Source organism: Cibotium barometz, chromosome 8 (genome assembly GCF_041138505.1).
Source record: "Cibotium barometz isolate CiBa-2024 chromosome 8, ASM4113850v1, whole genome shotgun sequence".
In the NCBI taxonomy this organism is placed as follows: Eukaryota; Viridiplantae; Streptophyta; class Polypodiopsida; order Cyatheales; family Cibotiaceae; genus Cibotium; species Cibotium barometz.
In genome coordinates, this window is record NC_141053.1 from 59,271,080 (window position 1) to 59,292,085 (window position 21,006).

At 48.4% G+C, this 21,006-nt stretch overlaps 2 protein-coding genes across 4 annotated transcripts in view; both read left to right on the forward strand.

Moving 5' to 3' along the window:
* The window catches only part of LOC147636487 (Phosphoglycerate mutase family protein), a 28,417-nt gene extending 8,742 nt beyond the window's left edge, over positions 1-19,675 (forward strand). For all 3 annotated transcript variants that reach the window (XR_015266553.1, XM_086801947.1, XM_086801948.1), the window contains exon 5: positions 19,236-19,675. Coding sequence is in view for 2 of the 3 variants with exons in the window: in XM_086801947.1 (XP_086658073.1) it covers positions 19,236-19,307 (72 nt within the window). In the remaining variant the exon portion in view is untranslated. The remainder of the gene's footprint in view (positions 1-19,235) is intronic.
* Positions 13,057-19,227, forward strand: LOC147636488 (uncharacterized). Its single transcript, XM_086801949.1, has 3 exons — positions 13,057-14,539; positions 14,652-15,804; positions 15,935-19,227. The coding sequence occupies exons 1-2, from the start codon at positions 13,465-13,467 to the stop codon at positions 15,092-15,094; spliced, it is 1,518 nt and encodes a 505-aa protein (XP_086658075.1). The 5' UTR covers positions 13,057-13,464; the 3' UTR covers positions 15,095-15,804; positions 15,935-19,227.
* Positions 19,676-21,006: the final 1,331 nt, after the last annotated feature.

Genomic DNA, 21,006 nt, shown 5'->3' on the forward strand with positions numbered 1-21,006 from the left:
CAAGAAGCCCACTTAAGGTTTTATATAACTTTCTCCAAAAGCAACTTGAGCTTTTGCTTTTGTGTTTTTTAAAAATAATTATATATATATATTCTGCTTTTTTTTGAAAAAAAAAAACAAAAGCTCAATTCGACGCTTGAATGCTTTTTCTGGAAATAGTGCCGCTGGCTTCGCGCTGCTGCCGTCACCTGCGCTGCTGCCGGGTGTCCATAGCCGTTTGCGCCAGCCTTCGCCTAGGCTTGGCCGCCTGCGCAGGCCTGGCCGCCAGCCAACGTAGGCCTGGCCGCTTACATAGGCCTGGCCGGCTGCCAGCCTAGCCTGGGCGCCTGCCTGCATAGGCCTGGGCGCCTGCCTGCGTAGGCCTGGGCGCCTGCCAGCAAGGCAGCCCACGTAAGCCTAGTCGCCTACAATCTCTGCGCTTGCGCCTACAACAGCCGGTAGCAACTCTTGTACCCGGCCAGTAGTACTCGACCAGCACCACAAACGATCCCATTTGCGCACCTCTCGCTCGCTCTCCCTCTCGTGTTCAACCAAAAGCAAACATGCTTTTTTTTTCTGTTTTCTCATACGTCTTGTTTCTGTGACTGCACAAGCATAAATCTAGCCTTCTTCTTGCAAAACAAATCAACCCTACTAGACCACCTTCTCCATCGCGAGTTCTTTGATGAAAAAGCAACATACTATCTGGAAAAACAACAGCATGCATAAACAAAATAGCAAGCTTCTTGAACACATACCTTACTTCGACCTCATCTTCTCTACCTACCGTCTTGCTCTTTCACGAGGCACGCTCTGATACCACTGCAAATCCCCACCGGATCTCCTCGTGGAACGCTCCTGGTACGAGACTCGAAACCTGCAAATAAACAAACAAACGACAAGGGGGTGCAGGCCTGATTCACCTCCCAACCATGACAGCCGTGGGCCAGCCCACAGTCTTGGCTGTCCCCACCGAGCCACGAGATGAGCTAATTAGGTTGATGTACCGACCAATCTCCACCTCGTGACGTCCCATACCGCCTCGAAGCTACCCTCGCGGGCCTCGAGATTGCTGCCGGCCTCGGCTGCGTAAAGCAGGTGCACGTCTGCACTAGATCCAGGCTCCACACCATAGAGCTCTCACAAATCTCGCGAGACTCTATATGACTAATGACTAACCTTGGCCACCCTTTTATAGGCTCTTGGCGGTCATCGGGCGTCCATACTTGGGTGCCCGCCCGTTAGTCTATCCCTAACTCAGCTCGCCAATCAGCCTGCCTAGCTCCAAGCTTCCCCAAACCTCGAAGCTAGTCTTGTGTGCGTATAGCACATGATAGATACACACTGTGCACAATGACACTTCTACTCCACATCTGCATTTTACTTCTACATATGTCAGTGCCTACATCAGAGCATACATCAATGTTTATACATCAGCTTACATCTGCGTTTTGGTTCAGCAGACATCAGCGCTTTGCTTCAGCAGTCATCTGCGTTTTGTTGCAGCCTGCAGCACACATCAGCGCTATACATCAGCCCACATCTGCACTTACATCAGGCTTACGTCAAGGCTTATATTAGTGTTATCTCAGCCTTACATCAGTGCATACATCAAGGCTCACATTCGTGCTTACCTTCAGCATATCTTGTGCGTTTTGCCACAGCCCTTGCGACAGCAGCCCTCTCTGCTACTTCGGGACGGCAATTGTCTCTGCTACTTCGGGACGGCAGCCCTCTCTACTACATCGGGACGACAGCCCTCTCTGCTTCAGGGACGCAGCACCTGTGTCACCAGAGCTTGCACCACTCGGGGTGGCAGCCCTCTTTGCTTTAGGTACGCAGCACCTGTGTCACCAGAGCTTGCACCACTCGGGATGGCAGCCCTCTTTGCTTTAGGTACGTAGCGCCCGTGTCATCAGAGACTGCACCACCATCATTGTCATCGACGTTACCTTTTTCCGCTGCCACTATCACCTCGGAGTGCTTTGCCTCACATCGACGCGAGCCTTCGTCATCAACCGTGCTTCAGCTCCGACGTCTTCTCTGCTTCAGCACTAGTCTTCTTTCTACTCAGAGTCACCTCTCATATGAGGGCTCTTGTACATATTTGCACTCACCCTTTTATATATACATATTTCATGCTGTGTTTTTTTACTCTGATCTCTCGTATATCTGGTCCTTCCATCCTTTTGCCCTCACATGATATCAGAGCTATCGTGAGCAAAGGAATTGAAGACCTCGAGAGCACAAAGCATGGATCTTCTACCCGCACTCGCAGAGGACCATTTCTTCTCACCTATAGATGCTTCTCCAAACTCTGATCTGGACCACATAGGGAATGGGATTTCTTACTTAGAGGAGAATCTTGTTCAAGATCATACTTTGGGAGACGATCAACCCATGCACATCACCTCATCCACACCACCTTTGCCATTACGATTGCCCTCTCTGACTTTATCAGATTTTGATTCCAGAGGGGGATACTTTTCTTCTGCTGTTGTGTTTGTGTGGGACCCTCGCATACTTCATCTTCTTTCATCTTCTCTCATGGTCCCCTTTTTGGCCTGAGAGGGGGTGTGAAGAAACAACACTTTTTCCAGCCCTAAAAAGGGACTTTTTTGATATTTTATATTTTATTTTTGGGGTATTTTTGTCTTGTCTGCTGGCCTACACCTTTATGGTGACCAACCAGCACCCCCCCTTCACTATATATAGCATTGCCTATACCTCATCATACATGTGCCACTTCATCGCCATATCAGGTACCATCTGGCCGCCTACAGCAGGGGCTCACATCAGCATTTTCCTCTGCTGGTCCAGGCCGCCATCTGCAGGGCTTACATCAGCCTTACCTCAGGCTGTTCTTGGCGCTTACATCAGGCTTTCTTCTGCTCCACATCTGTGTTTTACTTCTGTAGATGTCAGTGCCTACATCAGAGCATACATCAGCGTTTATACATCAGCTTACATCTGCGTTTTGGTTCAGCAGACATCAGCGCTTTGCTGCAGCAGTCATCTGCGTTTTGCTGCAGCACACATCAGCGCAATACATCAGCCTACATTTGCGCTTACATCAGGCTTATGTCAAGGCTTATATCAGCGTTATCTCAGCCTTACATCAGCGCATACATCAGGGCTCACATCTTTGCTTACCTTCAGCATATCTTGTGCGTTTTGCCATAGCCCTTGAGACGGTAGCCCTCTCTGCTACACATCGGGACGCAGCCCTCTCTGCTACTTCGGGACATCAGCCCTCTCTGCTACATCGGGACGGTAGCCCTCACTGCTTTAGGTACGCAGCACCTAGGTCACCAGAGCTTGCACCACTTGGGATGGCAGCCCTCTCTGCTTTAGGTACGCAGCACCCGTGTTATCAGAGACTGCACCGCGTTAGAATCATCTCCTGTCTATTTTTATACACCAGGGCCTTTGTTGTGGGTGTGCCCGCCCTTATGAGGTGTTTTCTCATTTTTCCCCACTCCGTATTTTTCCCCCATTTTTCCCTATTTTTCTGTGGCATGGGAGGCAGCCTAGTAGTGGCAGGAGGACCTTGAACCTGGCCGACTGCATTTGTGGGGATTCTGGAAGTGGCCGACTGCATTGCATGAGTCGTGGACTTCCTTGATGCTAGCCGACCCACTCTGCTGCTGGCCGACTGTGGATTTTCTGTCGTGGAGGTGTTTTGTGTCCTGTCGGCTGCCCTACAGCAGGCCGACTGCTGATGGAGGGCCATTTTATATGGCTTCCAGCCCCCTTGTCATTTTGTATCATACGCGGGATCTTCTTGTGTATATAGAGCAGAGTTACATGCCTCTTATCTCTCCCTCTCTTGTGCTGTGATTTTCTCACTGCGTTTTGCTCTTGTGTTCCCAAATCTGGTCATCATCTCCGCTGCTGTCACGTGCATCCCGCACTTGGATGCCACGTAGACATTTCTGTACAGAAGGTGCAGGACCTGGGATGGTGAACTGGTCCCATGTGAGCCCAGTCCGGGACGAGTCAGCCAGGGATCCATCTTAGTCGTCCAAGGTCAGGTGTGCATTGTCCTGCACATGAGTCCAAGGTCAGGTGTGCACTGTCCTGCACATGAAGCAGTGCCAGTCCGCGCTGTGAGTCTCCCTCTGGAATGATGTCAGATGTTCTGTGTATCTGGTTTGCAACTGGATGCCAAGCCTCTGTAGGCATGTAGTTTTGCATGTAGAGATGGGGCCAGCCCAAAGGGCTACCCCAAGACCATTGATGTGGGCATGGGGGAGGTGTAGACCCGCCCCCAAGGGGCCAGGAGGGCCCCGGCTGTGCCCACCAGCCATGTGACAGGCTGGAAGGGGCTGTCGGCCAGCCTTAGGGCCTTGGGACAGCCAGCCGACTGGGCAACAAGGTCTAGAATGGCTGTCAGCCAAGTGTGGGACAGCCCACACAGGCTGCCCAGCAGTACAGTACCCTTGCGCAGGGCTGTCCAGCAGTCAGGGGTACTCTTCTTGGTTCATGCGCAAGATGCCCAGCCCATTGAATGGTGTGAAACCATTTATTTACACTTTTTCCAAAGACCTAGTCGTGAGGCTCTTTAGTAGCTGGCCGACCCATATAGTAGAGGGTATAAATACCCAAGACATAGATCATTTCATTTATCTCATAATTCACCAAGTGCTCCAAGCAAACAAGGGCCAGGACAGCCAAGAACATTGCTAAAGCAAAGGGGTGAAGGACTGAAGGTCAAGGGCAGGTTTTCCAGCCAAGAAAAGGTCAAGTACTTTGTATTTGTTTTCAGATTTACATCATTCTAATAAAGCAAATACACCATCCGTGGTGGGGGCCCTACAGAGGGTAATTGGGACCCAATACCGTGTCCTCTCCATCTCCCCCTTCTCTCTCTATTTTTCTGCACATCGTCTTTCAGTTTGTGCGTTAACTCCGTCGCGAAAAGAGTGCTGATTTCTGAGTTTTGAAGTACCGATCCTTCTCCGAAGCTTCCGCATATTACAGTGGTATCAGAGCTCACTTCAAGGACAAAGATTCAGCAAAGAAAACCAGAAAATTTTTTCGCTCGTGTGGTTGGTTTTTAGACGCCGGTGGACTACCCCTTTCGGAGTGACTCCTGTCCCTCGAAGGACGGTTGGTTTTTAGCCTCCGGAAGCCTCCGGAAGTCTCCCACACAGATAGTGGATGGTCAGATTGCGCTCCGGAAAGGAATTGCATTTTCCCGCTATGGCGAACTTTGGCGACGAGAGAGAACCAGAACCATGGGACCAGAGTGCACCAGGCAGCGCAGCGAGGGCACCCAGCTTGAGTGTAACAGATATGTTCCAACAGATGATGCGAGCAATTGCAGACCAGACAACCAAGTTGGATGAGCAGAAGGCGCGGATTTTGGCTCTGGAGGAGCGTTCTCGCTCTCCAGCGTCGCGTTTTCCATCTCCTCCTCCCTCTCCTTCCTTATCCCAGATACCAGATCCTCGTCACAGGGACCCTCTCGCAGGGTCACAGCCGCAGCCAAGCTCCTTGCTTGAGATGCAGATGCGCGCATTGGAGATTCGACAACGCGAAGACGACGCCATGCGACGAGTGGAACACGAGCGTTACCTCAGAGCTTTGGACGCCAGATTGACACCAGCGGCGCCCTCGAATCATTTTCCCGAGAAGATGAATTTCAGTAAGTATAATGGTAAACTCGATCCCACTACTCTGTATTCATGGTTACATCAATTTGAAGCTTACTTTGCCGCAGTTAGGAAATCAGAAATTGACAAAGTGATCTTAGCCAGTTGGTACTTGGAAGGTGAGGCCATTCCTTGGTGGACTCAGTGGGCTCATGCCCACACCAGATCAGGTATGGCAGCTTATGGGTGGGACGAGTTCGTCCGTGACCTTAAGCAGCGGTTTTTACCGCCCCACTACCTTGAGCGACTCGAAGACGAGTTCAGGGGTGCGCGTCAGAACGCGCAACCAGTCCTTCAGTTTGCCAATAAAATTTCGACCTTGTGTCTACAATTAGGCTTATCTGATTCGGACAAGAAAGGGCAGTTTTTGTATGGCCTGGACACGCAAATCCAATGGGAGGTGCGTATGTTTAGGCCAGCCATCTTTGAGGACGCACTCTCGCTTGCGCAGAGTGCAGAAATGAAACACAATGGTGGCAAGCCCAAGACTTCCCAGCCGGCTTCTCCCAAGGCTAACGCCTCGGGGGGGAAAAGCCAGAACTAGACGGGGTCTTCCCCAGGACAGAGCCCGGGAGCCTCTGGCTCCAAGAACTCGAACAATGCGTCTAAGCTTACTCCAGACCAAAAAGCGGAGGCAGGCAAGACAGGTGGCAAGTTGAGTGCTGAGGAGCTTTCTCAGTACAGGAAGGAGGGTAGATGTTACTTTTGTCACACAAAAGGACATACTTCTCGGGATTGTCCGAAGAAGCCTCCAAAGGCCGCAGCCGCCTCCACAGCTGCCGTGGTGAGCACAGCTCCCACACAGACCCCAGCGGCTACCCCTAGTTCTTCAACCCCCAGTGCTTCAGTTGGAGCAATTATTAGCCGGGAGCTCGAAGATAAGCAGAAGGGCGCCCATGACCAGGAGTATGAGCGCAACGAATTGCTCAAGTCCTTTGGCTACATAGGTGGCCAGAGAGTCGTTGTCTTGTTTGACAGCGGCAGCACAGAGGATGTGGTCACGGAACAGGCTGCTAGGCGTGCCCGTTTCGAGCTGACTCCGGTGGACAAACAGGTTGAGGGTTTTAGCACAGGTATGACAACGAGCGTCAAGTATGAAGCTCTAGGTACTAAGTTAGTGATTCAGGGCATAGAGTTTGTGCGTGACTTTATGGTTGCCCCTCTAGTAGGAGCAGACATAATTTTGGGTATCCAGTGGTTTCACAAGTTTCTTCCTGATGTCAAGTGGGACAAGCACACGTTCCAGATTGATCGGAATGTGTCAAACACCCCAGTGACCATTAAGTGTGAGCCAGGTATTCCAAACTTTCCGCTCATAAGCCACTTGCAGGCTAAGCGAGCAATCAGGAAAGGCGCACAGTGTGCGATGATTTACATCCAGACAGCCCAGACGGTGGCCAGTGCTTCCGAGAAGTACTCGGTTCTCCATGAAAAGTTCCAGAAGATTTTTCTTCGGGACAGTCTCCCTCCCCAGCTTCCCCCGTCCAGACTGGAGGATCACAAGATTGACCTCCTCCCAGGCTCGGAACCCCCGAGCAAGTTTCCGTATCGCCTTTCTAAGGCAATGGAATCGGAGTTGGACCGCCAACTCCAAGAATTGTTGCAAGCTGGCTTCATCCGCCCCAACGTGTCGCCATTTGCAGCACCGATCTTATTTGTCAAGAAGAAAGATGGGTCTTCTCGGTTGTGTGTCGATTATCGTGCACTCAACAAGCTGACTATCAAGAGCCGATTCCCGATGCCTCGAATTGACTATATTCTCGAGAGGCTGAATGGAGCTAAGGTGTTCTCTAAATTGGATTTAAAGAGTGGGTACCACCAGGTACGGATTGTAGAGGGGGACATCCCCAAGACAGCTTTCCGTACAGAACAGGCCCACTATGAATTCGTGGTTATGCCATTTGGATTGACGAACGCCCCAGCTACATTTAACCGCATGATGATGCGTATTTTCCGGGGGTTGATTGGAGTGTGTGTGTTCATATTTCTGGACGACATACTCATATTTTCAGCTACAGTTGAGCAGCATGACATTGATGTGGAGAAAGTCCTTAGGTTGCTGGAAAGCAACGAGCTCTATGTCAATGAAAAGAAGTCAGAATTTTATCTGTTCCAGGTACATTACTTGGGATATATAATCAGTGCTGAAGGCATTCGACTTGATCCGGCTAAAGTGGCCGAGATTGTTAACTGGGAAGTACCTCAGACCGCTTATGACATTAGATCATTTGTGGGTATATGCCAGGCATATTCCACCCACATTGACAAGTTTTCTGATCTCTCGGCAGACCTCACCGATCTGCTAAAGGGAGTGAAAACAAGGAGGCAAAAGATTCGAATGACTCCACGAGTGTTGGAGGCATTCCAGAACCTCAAGGTGGCTTTGTCAGAAGCACCTTGTTTAGCCCTTGCCTCGTGGGACGAACCATTTCAGGTGATCACCGATGCGAGTAACATCGCAATTGGAGGTGTATTGCAACAGAATGGTCATCCGGTAGCTTACATGTCGCGTAAGTTACTGCCCGCCGAAAAGAACTACTCAGTGTATGATCGTGAACTCCTAGCAGTTATACAAGCCTTGAAACATTGGAAACATTTCCTGTATGGCCGTGACTTCGAGGTTCGCACTGACCATCAGGCATTGCGCTGGATTCAGACGATGCCAAGTGCACAGTGGAGTGATCGACAACACCGCTGGAGTCAGATATTCCAGCAGTTCGGTGGCATGATTGAGTACCTTCCAGGAAAGGCCAATCCAGTGGCCGATGCTTTGAGCAGGAAGGGACAAGTATCTGCGATTCAGACCACTAGACTGGACCTTGTTGGTACAGGACTAGAAGACATGAAGCACACGTACGCGGATTCCGAGGAATTCGGTACACAGTGGGAACAGGCATTGGATGCCACAGGACCATGCCATTTTCTGATACGCGATGGTTGGCTTTTCTACAAAGGCCGACTATGTGTCATGAAATCATTCCGGGCAGCTCTTCTCCATGATGCCCATGACGCCATTACAGGTGGTCATAGAGGCATGAATTCGACTCTGGAGAAATTAGAACGGCAATACTACTGGCCAAAGATGAGGCGTGATGTGTTTACATATGTACAACGCTGTGACATTTGTCAAAAGGTGAAAGCTCCTCGTGGAAAGAAGATAGGGTTGTTACAGCCTTTGCCAATTCTTGAGGGTCCTTTCCAAGACATTTCAATGGACTTTGTCACAAATCTGCCTCCCAGTCCGAGTAAGCGTAATACACAGTGTTTAACTATTGTTGATAGGTTCAACAAATTTGTTATGCTTATTCCTTGCAGGGCCAATGTGACCGCCGAGGATGTTGCCCAGCTATTCATTCGGCATTGGTACCCGATTGGTGGGATTCCTAGGACCATAGTGTCAGACCGAGATGCCAAGTTTACCAGTCATTTTTGGAGGACATTGTTTGATAATTTTGGTACTAAGTTGAATTTTTCCAGTGCATTCCACCCACAGACAGATGGCCAGACAGAGATATATAACCAGTTGGCCTTTGATGTGCTGAAGTGTTATGTCCACGATCAGCAAGGTAAGTGGGAATCGTTTTTGCCTTTAGTTCAAGCTGTTTTGAATGACTCTTTTTCTTCAGCTATTGGCAGGACTCCATATGAGGCAGCGTTTGGAAGGCCTTTCCAGTCGTTGTTAACCAAGACTTCGTCTTCAGTACCGGAGGCGAACAGAGTGACGGAGTCTTACCAGGAGATCCTAGAGTCCGTTAAAGACAGATTGGCTAAAGCGCAAGAGGCCTACACTCGACAGGCCAATAAAGACCGAAGGGACATGAAGTTTTCGGAAGGGGATTGGGTGTATCTTCGGATTATGAAGCAAAGATTGAAGCAGGTGGGCAAGCGATGCCCAAAGTTGTCTTTCATGAGCTTCGGACCATTTCCCATCCGGAAAAAGATTAATGATGTGTCTATGCAGTTAAAGCTACCGAGTTGGACTATGCACGATGTATTTCATGTCAGTTGGTTAAAGCCATATGCAGGTCCACCCCCTTCAGAGGTCAAAGACGAAGCGGAACCAGACATCATTGATGAAGCAGAAGTAATGGTTCCAGAACAGATCCTTCTGCACCGTTTCAAGCATGGCTCAGGCCGAAGACTACGACAGTTCCTCACGAAGTTTCAGGACCGAGGAACTCATGAAGCGGTATGGCTCGATAAAGAATATTTCGAAGATTATCCGGCATTATTGACGGATTATTTGGAGGCTATGCAGCTTCCGTCAAGTTAAGCAGAAGGGGATGTCACGTGCATCCCGCACTTGGATGCCACGTAGACATTTCTGTACAGAAGGTGCAGGACCTGGGATGGTGAACTGGTCCCATGTGAGCCCAGTCCGGGACGAGTCAGCCAAGGATCCATCTCAGTCGTCCAAGGTCAGGTGTGCATTGTCCTGCACATGAGTCCAAGGTCAGGTGTGCACTGTCCTGCACATGAAGCAGTGCCAGTCCGCGCTGTGAGTCTCCCTCTGGAATGATGTCAGATGTTCTGTGTATCTGGTTTGCAACTGGATGCCAGGCCTCTGTAGGCATGTAGTTTTGCATGTAGAGATGGGGCCAGCCCAAAGGGCTACCCCAAGACCATTGATGTGGGCATGGGGGAGGTGTAGACCCGCCCCCAAGGGGCCAGGAGGGCCCCGGCTGTGCCCACCAGCCATGTGACAGGCTGGAAGGGGCTGTCGGCCAGCCTTAGGGCCTTGGGACAGCCAGCCGACTGGGCAACAAGGTCTTGAATGGCTGTCAGCCAAGTGTGGGACAGCCCACACAGGCTGCCCAGCAGTACAGTACCCTTGCGCAGGGCTGTCCAGCAGTCAGGGGTACTCTTCTTGGTTCATGCGCAAGATGCCCAGCCCATTAAATGGTGTGAAACCATTTATTTACACTTTTTCCAAAGACCTAGTCGTGAGGCTCTTTAGTAGCTGGCCGACCCATATAGTAGAGGGTATAAATACCCAAGACATAGATCATTTCATTTATCTCATAATTCACCAAGTGCTCCAAGCAAACAAGGGCCAGGACAGCCAAGAACATTGCTAAAGCAAAGGGGTGAAGGACTGAAGGTCAAGGGCAGGTTTTCCAGCCAAGAAAAGGTCAAGTACTTTGTATTTGTTTTCAGATTTACATCATTCTAATAAAGCAAATACACCATCCGTGGTGGGGGCCCTACAGAGGGTAATTGGGACCCAATACCGTGTCCTCTCCATCTCCCCCTTCTCTCTCTATTTTTCTGCACATCGTCTTTCAGTTTGTGCGTTAATTCCGTCGCGAAAAGAGTGCTGATTTCTGAGTTTTGAAGTACCGATCCTTCTCCGAAGCTTCCGCATATTACAGCTGCGTATTCTGACATGGTATCAGAGCCTAGGCTCTAGATAGTTCTTGGGATTTGTGTGAGCAAGAGGGGGACTGTTGTGTTGCTGATTAGTGGACTGTTTGGGACTATTCGGGAAGAGGAGAAGCAAGAGGACGGCGGGCTGATTTGCTGGACAGCCACTTGCAAGTGTTAGTTCTTCTTTGTTCCCACCGACCCACCCTTTTCAGAGTACATCCCCGCAATGGCAGATATGTTTGAGATGGCCGAGAGGCATGTGAAGATCTCGACACTCCCCACGTTCCTGGTGGACCGTCAGTTGGACGGGAACAACTATGGCATATGGAAGGTTATGATGGAATCTGTTTTGGAGTCTTACGACCTTGCTGATTTCGTCGTTGTTGGGGTTCCACGGCGGGAAGTAGAGGAAGGGGAGTTACTGTCGATCCGAAAGGACCGGGAGGCTCAGACACAGATGTGGGATCGTGTCAACGCCAGGGTCCGTTCGTTTATCTTTCTCAACTGCACACCGCAGGTAATCAATCATGTAAAGCATATGATGCTGGCCAGAGGTATATGGCAGCACTTGGCCTCTCTTTACAACAGGGTATCGCCCATGAAGAGGATTTCCTTGGAAGTACAGATGCGGGTTATGAGCCCTGCAAAGTCGTCGACGATGCGGGAGCATATTAACAAGCTGCAAGCTCTTCAGTAGGAAGTTCTTCTGGCTGGGAAGGAGATATCGTCAGAGGACATGGCCATAACGTTGCTGTCACACTTGCCCTCTCAGTACTCAGCATTTTATTCGTCTTTGATTACCAGTGGCAGGCTCAGCACCATCATGTGGGAGGAGTTTGTGCCCATGGTCTTGGACCAGGAGGAACGATTCACGAACCCTCCTCAGGGTGGAGGTTCGGAGGCCTTAACTAGCCAACGGTCAAAAGGCCGTAACACGGGCAAAGGGAAGGCTTCGTCGGAGAAGTCTTCTGAGAAGAAGTCCGTTACTGACCGCGAGAAACTAAAGGCAGAGAGGACCTGTAATGATTGTGGCGAGAAAGGCCACTATTCGAGACAGTGTCCCAAGCGGAAGACCGAGAAGGGTGAAGATTCCTCAGCAGCAATCATGAAGACTCCGGCTTTTGTGCACCTGGAGGTGGTGGACACCGATGTTTCATTTTCTTCAGGCAGGGAGGAGATTGGAGGACTCTCCGCAACGGATACTTGGGAGTGGATTCTAGATAGTGGTGCTTCCAGGCACATGACTTCTTCCCGTTCCGGTTTACAAGATCTCTGCAGGCTTTCTGGTCACATTCTTACTGGGAATACATCCACTATCCCAGTTCACAGTGAGGGCAGGATGGAGATAGTTCCCGATGGCAAGAGGGGGGAAGCATTCCTCCCAGGTGTTGTATGTTCCGTCACTTGGTTTTCATCTGTTGTCAGTGCATCAGGTTTGCAAGACTGGCGTACGGGTGGAGTTTGATGAGCATTTTGTTGCTCTCCGGGACAAAGCAACAACAGGCCAAGTGGTTTGGGAAGGCGGAGTGGAGAATGGAGTTTACAAGCTTTCAGCACTCTCTCTCCCAGGTCCTCAGGTTTGTGATGAGTGGCAGTCTGTTAATGGCCACTTAAGTGTAGATACGCTGCAGGTGCAGGTTTTCCGGGACTAGATGGTGGATAGCTTGCCAGTAGATGGCCGCAGTTGGCAGGAACTCTCCAGTACTGATGTTGGTAGTTCTTGTGTTTGTCAGTCAGAGGAAATTGAACAGGTAACTTATGCTTTGATGTCTCGTAGTATTTGGGACAAAGAACCTCCTGTAGATGAGGATGTTCTTTCCACTAAGGTTGGATCAAAACGTACGTACGGATTCAATCCGTACCGTACATCCGTACAGTACGGGGATCCGTACGTTTTTTTTTTGGGTTCGCCTGCGATAAACGTTTTTTTTTTTTGGGGTTTCACCGATAGCGCGTTGGACTCCGTACTGCCACCAGCGATAGCACCTGGACTCGTCACTCCGTACAGCCCGCCAGCGCACACCTTCCGGTACACACTCTCTCTCTCTCTCTCTCTCTCTCTCTCTCTCTCCAGGCCTTCCCTTTGCTTCGCCATCTTCTGTGTTCTTGTGGTGTCGCCACCTGGACTCGTCACTCCGTACAGCCCACCAGCGCACACCCTCCGGTACAGTCTCTCTCTCTCTCTCCAAGCCTTCCCTTTGCTTCGCCATCTTCTGTGTGCTCATGGTGTTGCCCCCCTTTCCCCACCCACCCTTGCTCAGGCCCCCAAGGCAGCAACATAACTCTCTCTCTCTCTCTCTCTCTCTCTCTCTCTCTCTCTCTCTGAGCCTTAGGCCACCATCTGTGGACCATGCACTTAGCTCTCAGTCTCTCTCTCCCTCTCCCTCTCACTCTCACTCTCAGCTGAGTTTTACGTTAAATATTATGCATTGCATGATTGCTGAATCTTGATTGAAATTGTATGGCATTGTGCATTGAATTTGTCAGAGCAATCATGCCGAAGCGAGAGAATCCATACTGGAAGGAGCACACAAACGTCATTCGCATTGTGACTACTCCAGGGCAGGCAGGTAGTGGCACTCGACAATGGCAGTGCAAGTACTGCAATTTCACCCTCACGAGTACAATTACTCGTGTCATCAAGCACCTCACAAGCATTGGCACCACCAACAATTGTGCAGGGTGCAAGAGAGTGCCAGAAGCATTGAGAGATCAGTTGATTGCTGAAAATTTCCCTGCAATGGGGGCAGCTGGAAGAGGAAGAGGCACACAAGAGACACAAGATGCGCTTCATGATGCTCTTCTTGGGGACTTGGCCGGTCCATCCACGCAGGTTGATGAATCTCAGCCTGCCTCTTCTGAGCAGGCATCGTCTGCGAGAAAGAGGCCTTTTGTCATGCAAGATGAGAATGAGGGTGATACACATACGGAAAGGCAAACCACCTTGCCTTCTCGTGTGCATGCACAGTCTTGGGTCAAAGAAAGGCAAAAGGTGGCTGAGATGGAGATTGCTCGCACTCTCATAGAGTGCAATATCTCCTTCAGTGTTTTGAGGACTAACCAATGGAAGAGGATGGTCAGAGCTATAGCCCAGGTTGGACACACGGAGTCACGGTCAGGGCTTGAGTACAAAAAGATGCGCACCACGATGCTTGATGAGCAAAAGGCCTTGATAGACAAGGCATTGGTGCCAGTGAAAGCAGGTTGGCAACAATTTGGTTGCACTATCATTTCGGATGGCTGGAGTGACACACGGCGACGACACATCATCAATATTCTTGTCTCTTCATGTCTTGGTACGTATTTCTTACGCGCTGTGGATGCTGGGAAGGCAGGTGAACGCATCACTGCTGAGAGTATCTACGAGCATATTCGCCAGGCAATTGTTGAGGTTGGTCCAGAGAATGTGGTGCAGGTTGTAACAGACAATGCTGCTAATTGCAAGGCAATGGGAGACATGGTGGAGGCGGAGTTTCCTCGCATTGTGTGGACTCCATGTGCAGCCCATTGCCTTGATTTGCTTATGGAGGACATAGGCAAGCTGAGTTGGGTGCAACCCACAGTTTCAGATGCCACGAAGATCACTACATTCTTCAGAAAGAAGCAGCAGGCATGCCCATTGCCTTGATTTGCTTATGGAGGACATAGGCAAGCTGAGTTGGGTGCAACCCACAGTTTCTGATGCCACGAAGATCACTACATTCTTCAGAAAGAAGCAGCAGGCATTGGCTATCTTTAGGAGCCACAGCAACCTAGATATGGTGCGGCCATCCAAGACAAGATTTGCCTATATGTATTTGGTGCTACACAGGCTTTTCAAATTGAGAGATCCACTATTACAGACAGTTGTGGATCCAAAGTGGAGAGATATGTATCATTTACAGACAGAGCCCACCAAATACATACAGAGACGGATACTGGATGAGACTCTCTGGACGGATGTGCAAACTCTCTTAGTGGCTTTGCAGCCAGTATTTGTACTTCTGCGAGTCACAGACATGGAGGGCTCCACTTTGGGCTTAGTGTACCACCTCTTCATGCAGATGAAGAGTCATATTGCAGCCTGTACGTCCTTGACACAGAATTGGTAAGTAAAATCTTGATTCTTGATGGCCGATTACAGAATCTTGATTCTTGAGTCTTGACTTACTAATTGCTCTACTTCTCTGTTTATTTTACTCTTGCAGCCGAGATGATATATTGGCTATTGTGGATTATCGATGGGGGTATATGAGTCGCCCCATTCATGGGATGGCTGCATTCCTCCATCCTTTCTACAAGACGCCACTTCTCTTTCATGATAGAGAGCTGCTCACCTTACGAGATAGGTACATTAATAGTATGTATGATGTGGAGCAGCAATTGAAGATTGATGCGGAGCTCTGCAACTGGGTCAACAACTTGGGACCCTCATTTGCTAGAGCTGTTGCTCTTAGACCAGAGGCCACCAAGCTTCCTCTTACTTGGTGGCAAAGCTATGGAAGACAAGGTCTTCCACAGCTTACAGATATAGCTCTGCGAGTGCTATCTCAGGTATGTATATCATGTATGGACTATGCCATTTGAACTAGTCTTGTGAAGCTTGTTGGGAATTGCCGAGCTCACATGAATGAAGCACTTTTTTTGAATTGGAGTGCAGGATTGTTCAGCAGGTGCTTGTGAGCGCAAGTGGAGCGCTTACTCGCTCATACATACAAAGATACGCAATCGTTTGAGCACCTCTCAACTAGAGAGACTGGTCTATTGTAGGGCCAACATGAAGCTCGTACGAGCTTATCATGCTTTGGGCACCCCAAAACAGGTGAGTTTATCCTATTCATTCTCTTATGGGGATTGGCCTTCCATTTACATAGCTTTCATACTAGTAACTATAGTATACAAAAAGTTGAGTCGTTGACACTCCGCATTCTCTTTGGTTTTACGTTGAATAGGTGGATCCAACACAGGTCAAGCTGGTCCCAGATCCTACCACCATTGATGAGGCAGAGCAACGGTTGAGAGATGAGCAAGACGAGATTCTTTAACTCCTGCATAGAGAGCTGGAGAGTGTAGACAGGCGGGTGACGAGATCGAGAGCCCGGGCTTATAAAATTCAGCTACATGAGGGACCTGCAGATGCAGAGAGTTCTGACCGGAGAGGCGCCCAGAGAGGGAAGCTGCCTATTCAGACTCCTCGAGCACGTGCGAATGAGGCCGTTCGCCTCATTCACACTACCTAGCAGGATGATGCAGAGGCAGGGACAGGGACATCTGAGGCAGCCCACCCACCTGTGCCCATGATGACAGGGCCTGAGTATGATGACGAGGGCAATGTCATCACGGAGGGTTATATGCTTGATTCTCCAAGGTCATCATCCTCATCGAATGATGAGTTTTGATTTGGATTACCTTAGTTTTGATTTGGTGTTGTATGGACATGGCACATTTTGTCATTATTCATAGACTCATTTTCAAATTTCATCATTTTTTGATGTGAATTGTGAGTTGTCACGACTCACTTGTGACAATGTGACTTGTCTTAAGTAATAAGTAATAAGTATTAAGTACGATTAACTTAAGTATGATTGACGACTTTGTGATTCTAATTTCTCACTTTTGAACTAGTAGGTTTTTGACCTTGTTGTGTCTCTATTTCGAAAGTTTTATAAAATTATATGTCAATGTGGATATGGACTGAAATTTTATGTAGGTGGCTGAAGTTTCTGAGATTTTATGTATTTTTATGTATTTTTACCAATGGTACGTATTTTTACGTACCTTAAAATTTTTTCCCGTACCAAACAACGTACAGTACGTACAGATCCGTTCAGTACATAACGTTTGGAACCACCTTGCTTTCCACGGGGACCTTTCGGAAAGCGAGGCAGGTGGCAGTTGATTACTTGCAGAAGGAGGTGCATACTCCAGGCTTTGTGGTTCCGGATTCAGAGGGGGTGGTTGACAGGTTTCAGAAGGCCTTGCGTTGTCTTCAACAGGTTTCCAGGACTTGTTTTTGCACCGTAACAGGTGTTGATCCTTGTGAGCAGTGTGATGCCTCTTTGACTCAGAAGCAGAATGGTTCATTGATCTGGTTGATGGACACCAGATTGGACGGGAGCTTCCTGATGAGGCAGTTGAGCTCATGGCTGTGGATAACTCTTTGGGAGGCAGGATTGCGTTTCCTGTGGTTTTTGCGGCATGCGAAGGATCATGGACTCTTGTACACAGGAGGGGGATTGTTGGATGGAGTCCAACTCCACGGTAGGAGTCCAACTCCATGGTTGGAGTGACTCAGTTTGGGGAGGAGATCCGGACACGAGGATATCTACTTCAGGCCCAAGAGCAGTTTTACGTAGCAGTAAGAGGCAGTCATCTTTTGCCTTGTCGATGACAGAGGCAGAGTACCGAGCTGCTTGTGAGGTGGTGAGGATGCAGAGGTTGCATTATTGCAGGTTTGGGCTTCCACTGGAGGAACCCATGGTCATCCAGAGGCACTTTGTTTGTGACACAGATCGTTGCTGATGACATCTTGCTAGAGTTCTGTTCGACGGAGGACAGTACGGTGGACCTCTTCACGAAGTCGCTATCTAAGGATGTGCTCAGGCGGCACCCCAGCTCCCTGTGGTTGGTTTCACAGCTTGGAGCTGAGAGGGGGTGTTAGAAGTCATCTCCTGTCTATTTTTATACACCAGGGCCTTTGTTGTGGGTGTGCCCGCCCTTATGAGGTGTTTTCTCATTTTTCCCCACCCTCCGTATTTTTCCCCCATTTTTCCCTATTTTTCTGTGGCATGGGAGGCAGTCTAGTAGTGGCAGGAGGACCTTGAACTTGGCCGACTGCATCTGTGGAGATTCTGGAAGTGGCCAACTGCACTGCATGAGTCGTGGACTTCCTTGATGCTGGCCGACCCACTTTGCTGCTGGCCGACTGTGGATTCTCAGTCGTGGAGGTGTTTTGTGTCCTGTCGGCTGCCCTACAGCAGGCCGACTGCTGATGGGGGGCCATATAAAATGGCCCCCAGCCCCCCTGTCATTTTGTATCATACTCGGGATCTTCTTGTGTATATAGAGCAGAGTTACACGCCTCTATCTCTCCCTCTCTTGTGCTGTGATTTTTTGCACTGCGTTTTGCTCGTGTTCCTAGATCTGGTCATCATCTCCGCTGTGTATGCTGACACCGCCATCATCGTCATCGACGTTACCTTTTTCAGCTGCCACTATCAGCTCGAAGTGCTTTGCCTCACATCGATGCAAGCCTTCGTCATTGACCGTGCTTCAGCTCCGACGTCTTCTTTGCTTCAGCAGTGGTCTTCTTTCTGCTCAGAGTCACGCTGTGTGGTTTTACTCTGATTTCTCGTATATCTGGTCCTTCTGTCCTTTTGCCCTCACAAACCCTAATGTTTATCTGCTGTAACTCAAGGATTAAACATGTCCATATGCATGCACATGACATACACAGACTGGATAGTGCCCTGGGCAAGGCGGCAGCTGTGTGCTGGGCGGCAGAGTTGAGAGGCGTGCTGCTGGTGGCAAGGTGGCAGCAACAGTGTGCAGGCGACGGCGATGCTGATTGGGCAGCTGCAGACGATGAGCTGTAGAAGCCGACGTGGAGACGGGCTGATCATGCTCTGATACGAAATGATGGTACAAGGGGGAGAGGAGTTTATTGGGGTATGGAGGCTTGAAGAGATACATAGCTATGACATCGGACAGAGAGAGAGAAGTGAGAGATGACAAACTAGAGAGAGAGTAAAGTACACAATTGAATGATGTGATAGTCCCTTGATTCATTGAATGAAGTACATGTACCTTTATAGGTTACAAAGGTTGACGTCTTGACATCATTGCTTATGCCATAGCACACACAAATATCTTGATATTATTTATACCCCTCTTAAGAGGTGGTTCACACACAAACGTACTACCACACTCATAAGAGTGGGTTCACACACAGGTAAGACCTTGATTCCGACAATGCTTTGGTGTGTCTGAAATATGTGATTTCTCTCTTAACGCAACCTTTAAAGTTCCAAGAGGTCGACCAAAGAATGCCATAAGCATTCTATAGTGCAGATCAAAGTTAGCTTGTGTTAGTCTAATAGGCTCTAGAGTCCCGATTTAGATCTATGACGTGTCTATTTTCCAGCTTTACAGGAGTTCATCACTTGGGCCGTGCATGTTTTCTTGTGTTCCTACTTGAGAGAGAGAGAGAGATAGAGAGAGAGAGAGAGATCTGATATTTCTTGTTTTGCATAGGCTTTTGATTCTGGAGTAGGTGGTTGGACTCTTTCAGGAATCGTAAAACCAGATGATTTTGATGAGCCATGAAAATGCAGGGTGTGATTTCTCTTTGGAAGTCCTCGTATTTTGACATACAAAGTGACATTTATTGGTAATCATTTCAAATCGATGGTTGGCAAAGTTTTTTAATCCCAGGGCAAATTATTATAGAGTTTTTTCAGCTAGATAACAGATATAAACTACCCATAATCAAAAGAGCTGTTTCAGCTACAGTGTAGGTTGAGTCTTTTTTAAGTTCTTTATGGCACATCCATTCAGAAGAGATTCTACCAATAGAGTGTGTATTTACTATTGACTTAAATCACAGTGTATCAGTTAAAATATAAAGTTGCTTTGAACTAGACTGTTTTTGAATTGGCCATTAATTGCCTGCCATCATGTCACTTGATGTTCAATGGCCATGTTTATTTATGAAACTTATTTTGAGTGTCTGTGAATGGTGGACGTGTGCAAAACAGACTTTTCAAACTTTGAGAACACATGTTTATGTTAGATCAGGTGCATCTTTGAGGCATCACGATAGTGCAACGATTCACTATTCCTGGAGTAAGATTTGTGAGTCATTTATTCTAGCATTTAATACTATCCAATGAGGACATTAGTTGCAAAACATCTTCCTTGGAGCTTTGCCTCGTGCCATGATTTGGAGCTTTGCCTCATGCCATTCCAAATCATGGTAGACTGTTCTAGACTGTTAAGCTAACTGCACATAACCATTCCCTTAGAACTTGCCGCACCCCGTGGAAAATCATGGTAGACTGATGTAGACTGTTAAGCGAGTCCCTTTCTTAGACTTGAGCAATTACATAGCCCAATGCTAGCTTGCTTTTGCAATAGCTACATGTTATTAATGAGCAACATAATATGGGTTAGGTTAGATTTCTCCTTAAAGCCATCGAGATTTGGGTCTGACACTACTCCGTGATCTTAGAAGTTGCTTACACAACATCAAATTGAGACAATAACTCCTCTATCTGCGTGCTAAATAGCAAGTCCCATGTTTGAACCCTGGCATCCTCAATGGGCAAAAAAACTCTCAACGAAAAGAACTCTCGCCGTGCTGTCATTAACAAGTTTTGGCTAATTAAACTAACTTTTCAAAAATTGAAATTGAATCAAGCTTTGTCCATTCAATTATTGGCAAGTGCAGTACAACTTGTTTTAACATGATAGCAGTAACAGTGGGAAAAACAACGAAGACACCCCGAATCCATCGAAGTCGTGAGGACCCATCTGAATGTCCTTCATTGTTTTCTTTGCACGTGTGAGATTTGGTGTTTGGTTTGTGAACATGCGTGCAGTAATGATGTATATGAGCTACTTGATCACTTTCTAGAGAAAACAGGGTTACCACAAAAATAAAAAGAACTGTCATTTTTCAAAAGGAAAATGGTTACCCAAAAGACAAAAACAAGTTCTCAATTCACTCTTCTTGACTGTGATGGCCATGATCGTACACGTGTGGTCATAAATCTTTGGAGCATATTTTCAATGTGTAAAGTTCTTATAGGCTAGCTTATCAGTTCACTCCTGCCTTTTTATGTCAACCTAATGTGCTCTTAATCTGCAAAAGCTAGTTTGGCTCGTTAGTTTCAGCCACAGATGCTTCCAAAATTTGTGCTGTGAATTATTCTGAAGACATGGAACATAGGACCACGAATCCATGAGGCAACTAAGACTCCTTCCAAAGAAGGAAGAAAAAAAACAGAGAGAATTGTTGAGAGGG

What these genes read in the sequence shown, in the direction of transcription:
- LOC147636488 (XM_086801949.1), top strand. Translation starts at nt 13,465, where the DNA reads ATGGCATTGTGCATTGAATTTGTCAGAGCAATCATGCCGAAGCGAGAG. An exon ending in TTTGCTTATGGAGGACATAG is followed by an intron (nt 14,540 to 14,651) that starts GCAAGCTGAGTT and finishes TGGAGGACATAG; the next exon opens with GCAAGCTGAGTTGGGTGCAA.